Raw genomic sequence first — 5,000 nt, 5'->3', positions numbered from 1 at the left:
TGGCTTTGTTATGGAAGGTTTGGGAGTCGCTTCCTTTTAGGTGGTTGTAGAATTTAACAGCTCTTTTCTGGATTTTGAAAATTTGTGGGTATCGGCCTAATTCTGCTCTGCGTGCATTATTTGGTGTTCTATGTTGTACACGGAGGATATTTTTGCAGAATTCTGCATGCAGAGTCTCAATTTGGTGTTTGTCCCATTTTGTGAAGTCTTGGTTGGTGAGCGGACCCCATACCTCACAACCGTAAAAGGCAATGGGCTCTATGACTGATTCAAGTATTTTTAGCCAGATCCTAATTGGTATGTTGACAATTAGGTTCCTTTTGATGGCATAGAATGCCCTTCTTGCCTTGTCTCTCAGATCGTTCACAGCTTTGTGGAAGTTACCTGTGGCGCTGATGTTTAGGCCAAGGTATGTATAGTTTTTTGTGTGCTCTATGGCAACAGTGTCTAGATGGAATTTGTATTCGTGGTCCTGGCGACTGGACCTTTTTGGAACACCATTATTTTGGTCTTACTGAGATTTACTGTCAGGGCCCAGGTCTGAAGGAATCTGTGCAGAAGATCTAGGTGCTGCTGTAGGCCCTCTTTGGTTGGTGACAGAAGCACCAGATCATCAGCAAACAGTAGACATTTGACTTCGGATTCTAGTAGGGTGACGCCGGGTGCTGCAGACTTTTCTAGTGCCCGCGCCAATTCGTATATATATATGTTGAAGAGGGTGGGGCTTAAGCTGCATCCCTGTCTCACCCCACAACCCTGTGTGAAGAAATGTGTGTGTTTTTTGCCCATTTTAACCGCACACTTGTTGTTTGTGTACATGGATTTTATAATGTCGTATGTTTTACCTCCAACACCACTTTCCATCAGTTTGTATAGCAGACCCTCATGCCAAATTGAGTCGAAGGCTTTTTTGAAATCAACAAAGCATGAGAAGACTTTGCCTTTGTTTTGGATTGTTTGGTTGTCAATTAGGGTGTGCAGTGTGAATACATGGTCTGTTGTATACGGTAATTTGGTAAAAAGCCAATTTGACATTTGCTCAGTACATTGTTTTCATTGAGGAAATGTACGAGTCTGCTGTTAATGATAATGCAGAGGATTTTCCCAAGGTTACTGATGAAGTATATTCCACGGTAGTTATTGGGGTCAAATTTGTCTCCACTTTTGTGGATTGGGGTGATCAGTCCTTGGTTCCAAATATTGGGGAAGATGCCAGAGCTAAGGATGATGTTAAAGAGTTTTAGTATAGCCAATTGGAATTTGTTGTCTGTATATTTGATCATTTCATTAAGGATACCATCAACACCACAGGCCTTTTTGGGTTGGAGGGTTTTTATTTTGTCCTGTAACTCGTTCAAGGTAATTGGAGAATCCAGTGGGTTCTGGTAGTCTTTAATAGTTGATTCTAAGATTTGTATTTGATCATGTATTTGATCATGTTTTTGCTCTTTATTCTTTGTTATAGAGCCAAAAAGATTGGAGAAGTGGTTTACCCACACATCTCCATTTTGGATAGATAATTCTTTGTGTTGTTGTTTGTTTTGTGTTTTCCAATTTTCCCAGAAGTGGTTAGAGTCTATGGATTCTTCAATTACATTGAGCTGATTTCTGACGTGCTGTTCCTTCTTTTTCCGTAGAGTATTTCTGTATTGGCATGACCGAATAAAAACTGTGTAAATATTCCCTCCGCAAGGCAATCAAACAAGCTAAGCGTCAGTATAGAGACAAAGTAGAATCTCAATTCAACGGCTCAGACACAAGAGGTATGTGGCAGGGTCTACAGTCAATCACGGATTACAAAAAGAAAACCAGCCCAGTCACGGACCAGGATGTCTTGCCCCCAGGCAGACTAAATAACTTTTTTGCCCGCTTTGAGGACAATACAGTGCCACTGACACTGCCCGCAACTAAAACATGCGGACTCTCCTTCACTGCAGCCGACGTGAGGAAAACATTTAAACGTGTCAACCCTCGCAAGGCTGCAGGCCCAGACGGCATCCCCAGCCGCGCCCTCAGAGCATGCGCAGACCAGCTGGCTGGTGTGTTTACGGACATATTCAATCAATCCCTATCCCAGTCTGTTGTTCCCACATGCTTCAAGAGGGCCACCATTGTTCCTGTTCCCAAGAAAGCTAAGGTAACTGAGCTAAACGACTACCGCCCCGTAGCACTCACTTCCGTCACCATGAAGTGCTTTGAGAGACTAGTCAAGGACCATATCACCTCCACCCTAGACCCACTCCAATTTGCTTAACGCCCAAATAGGTCCACAGATGATGCAATCTCAACCACACTGCACACTGCCCTAACCCATCTGGACAAGAGGAATACCTATGTGAGAATGCTGTTCATCGACTACAGCTCGGCATTCAACACCATAGTACCCTCCAAGCTCGTCATCAAGCTTGAGACCCTGGGTCTCAACCCCGCCCTGTGCAACTGGGTACTGGACTTCCTGACGGGTCGCCCCCAGGTGGTGAGGGTAGGCAACAACATCTCCACCCCGCTGATCCTCAACACTGGGGCCCCACAAGGGTGCGTTCTGAGCCCTCTCCTGTACTCCCTGTTCACCCACGACTGCGTGGCCACGCACGCCTCCAACTCTATCATCAAGTTTGCGGACGACACAACAGTGGTAGGCTTGATTACCAACAACGACGAGACGGCCTACAGGGAGGAGGTGAGGGCCCTCGGAGTGTGGTGTCAGGAAAATAACCTCACACTCAACGTCAACAAAACTAAGGAGATGATTGTGGACTTCAGGAAACAGCAGAGGGAACACCCCCCTATCCACATCGATGGAACAGTAGTGGAGAGGGTAGTAAGTTTTAAGTTCCTCGGCGTACACATCACAGACAAACTGAATTGGTCCACCCACACAGACAGCACCGTGAAGAAGGCGCAGCAGCGCCTCTTCAACCTCAGGAGGCTGAAGAAATTCGGCTTGTCACCAAAAACACTCACAAACTTCTACAGATGCACAATCGAGAGCATCCTGTCGGGCTGTATCACCGCCTGGTACGGCAACTGCTCCGCCCACAACCGTAAGGCTCTCCAGAGGGTAGTGAGGTCTGCACAACGCATCACCGGGGGCAAACTACCTGCCCTCCAGGACACCTACACCACCCGATGTCACAGGAAGGCAATAAAGATCATCAATGACAACAACCACCCGAGCCACTGCCTGTTCACCCCGCTATCATCCAGAAGGCGAGGTCAGTACAGGTGCATCAAAGCTGGGACCGAGAGACTGAAAAACAGCTTCTATCTCAAGGCCATCAGACTGTTAAACAGCCACCACTAACATTGAGTGGCTGCTGCCAACACACTGACTCAACTCCAGCCACTTTAATAATGGGAATTGATGGGAAATTATGTAAAATATAGCACTAGCCACTTTAAACAATGCTACCTAATATAATGTTTACATACCCTACATTATTCATCTCATATGTATACGTATATACTGTACTCTATATCATCTACTGCATCCTTATGTAATACATGTATCACTAGCCACTTTAACTATGCCACTTTGTTTACATACTCATCTCATATGTATATACTGCACTCAATACCATCTACTGTATCTTGCCTATGCCACTCTGTACCATCACTCATTCATATATCTTTATGTACATATTCTTTATCCCCTTTATCCCCTATAAGGTAGTAGTTTTGGAATTGTTAGCTAGATTACTTGTTGGTTATTACTGCATTGTTGGAACTAGAAGCACAAGCATTTCGCTACACTCACACTAACATCTGCTAACCATGTGTATGTGACAAATAAAATTTGATTTGATTTATTGTTTTAGTGATTCACCATAGTGAAGGCGTAGACTCAGGTTTTCCGGGTCTCTATGTTTTTGGTTGGAAAGGTTTCTCAATTTCTTTCTTAGATTTTTGCATTCTTCATCAAACCATTTGTCATTGTTGTTCATTTTCTTCGGGTTTTCTATTTGAGATTTTTAGCTTTGATAGGGAAGCTGAGAGGTCAAATATACTGTTAAGATTTTCTACTGCCAAGTTTACACCTTCACTATTACAGTGGAACGTTTTACCCAGGAAATTGTCTAAAAGGGATTGAATTTGTTGTTGCCTAATTGTTTTTTGGTAGGTTTCCAAACTGCATTCCTTCCATCTATAGCATTTCTTAATGTTACTCAGTTCCTTTGGCTTTGATGCCTCGTGATTGAATATTGCTCTGTTTAAGTAGACTGTGATTTTGCTGTGGTCTGATAGGGGTGTTAGTGGGCTGACTGTGAACGCTCTGAGAGACTCTGGGTTGAGGTCGGTGATAAAGTAGTCTGAGCTATAGGTGTACCTACCATAGGAGTCCCCTCGAAGCCTACCATTGACTATGTACATACCCAGCGTGCGACAGAGCTGCAGGAGTTGTGATCCGTTTTTGTTGGTTGTGTTGTCATAGTTGTGCCTACGGGGGCATATGTAGGAGGGAATGCTGTCACCTCCAGGCAGGTGTTTGTCCCCCTGTGTGCTGAGGGTGTCAGGTTCTTGTCCGGTTCTGGCATTTAGGTCGCCACAGACTAGTACATGTCCCTGGGTCTGGAAATGATTGATTTCCCCCTCCAGGATGGAGAAGCTGTCTTCATTAAAGTATGGGGATTCTAGTGGGGGGATATAGGTAGCACACAGGAGGACATTTTTCTCTGTTAAGATAATTTCATTTTGATAATTTCCTCTGTTAAGATAATTTTCTCTCTCTCTCTCTCTCTCTCTCTCTCTCTCTCTCTCTCTCTCTCTCTGTCTCTCTCCCTCTCTCTCTCTCTCTCCCTCTGTCTCTCCCTCTCTCTCTCTGTCTCTCTCTCCCTCTCTCTCTCTCTCTCTCACTCTCTCTCTCTCCCTCTCTCTTCTCCTGTCAGGTGGACTATAAGGCAGATGATTGGCTGGTGAAGAACATGGATCCTCTGAATGACAACATAGCGTCTCTCCTCCACCAGTCCTCTGATCACTTCATCTCTGAGCTCTGGAGAGAG

The 5,000-nt window shown here is 44.8% G+C and overlaps 1 protein-coding gene across 3 annotated transcripts in view; it reads left to right on the top strand.

Moving 5' to 3' along the window:
* The window catches only part of myh14 (myosin, heavy chain 14, non-muscle), a 75,827-nt gene that overhangs the window by 40,392 nt on the left and 30,435 nt on the right, over positions 1–5,000 (top strand). For all 3 annotated transcript variants that reach the window (XM_031787333.1, XM_031787335.1, XM_031787334.1), the window contains exon 16: positions 4,887–5,000. This exon is cut by the window's right edge and continues 1 nt beyond it. In XM_031787333.1, the coding sequence (XP_031643193.1) occupies positions 4,887–5,000 (114 nt within the window). The remainder of the gene's footprint in view (positions 1–4,886) is intronic.

This window comes from Oncorhynchus kisutch, linkage group LG13 (assembly GCF_002021735.2).
Source record: "Oncorhynchus kisutch isolate 150728-3 linkage group LG13, Okis_V2, whole genome shotgun sequence".
Taxonomy (NCBI): domain Eukaryota; kingdom Metazoa; phylum Chordata; class Actinopteri; order Salmoniformes; family Salmonidae; genus Oncorhynchus; species Oncorhynchus kisutch.
Note: the sequence above shows the minus strand (reverse complement) of the source record. Positions and strands in the feature narration are given on the sequence as shown.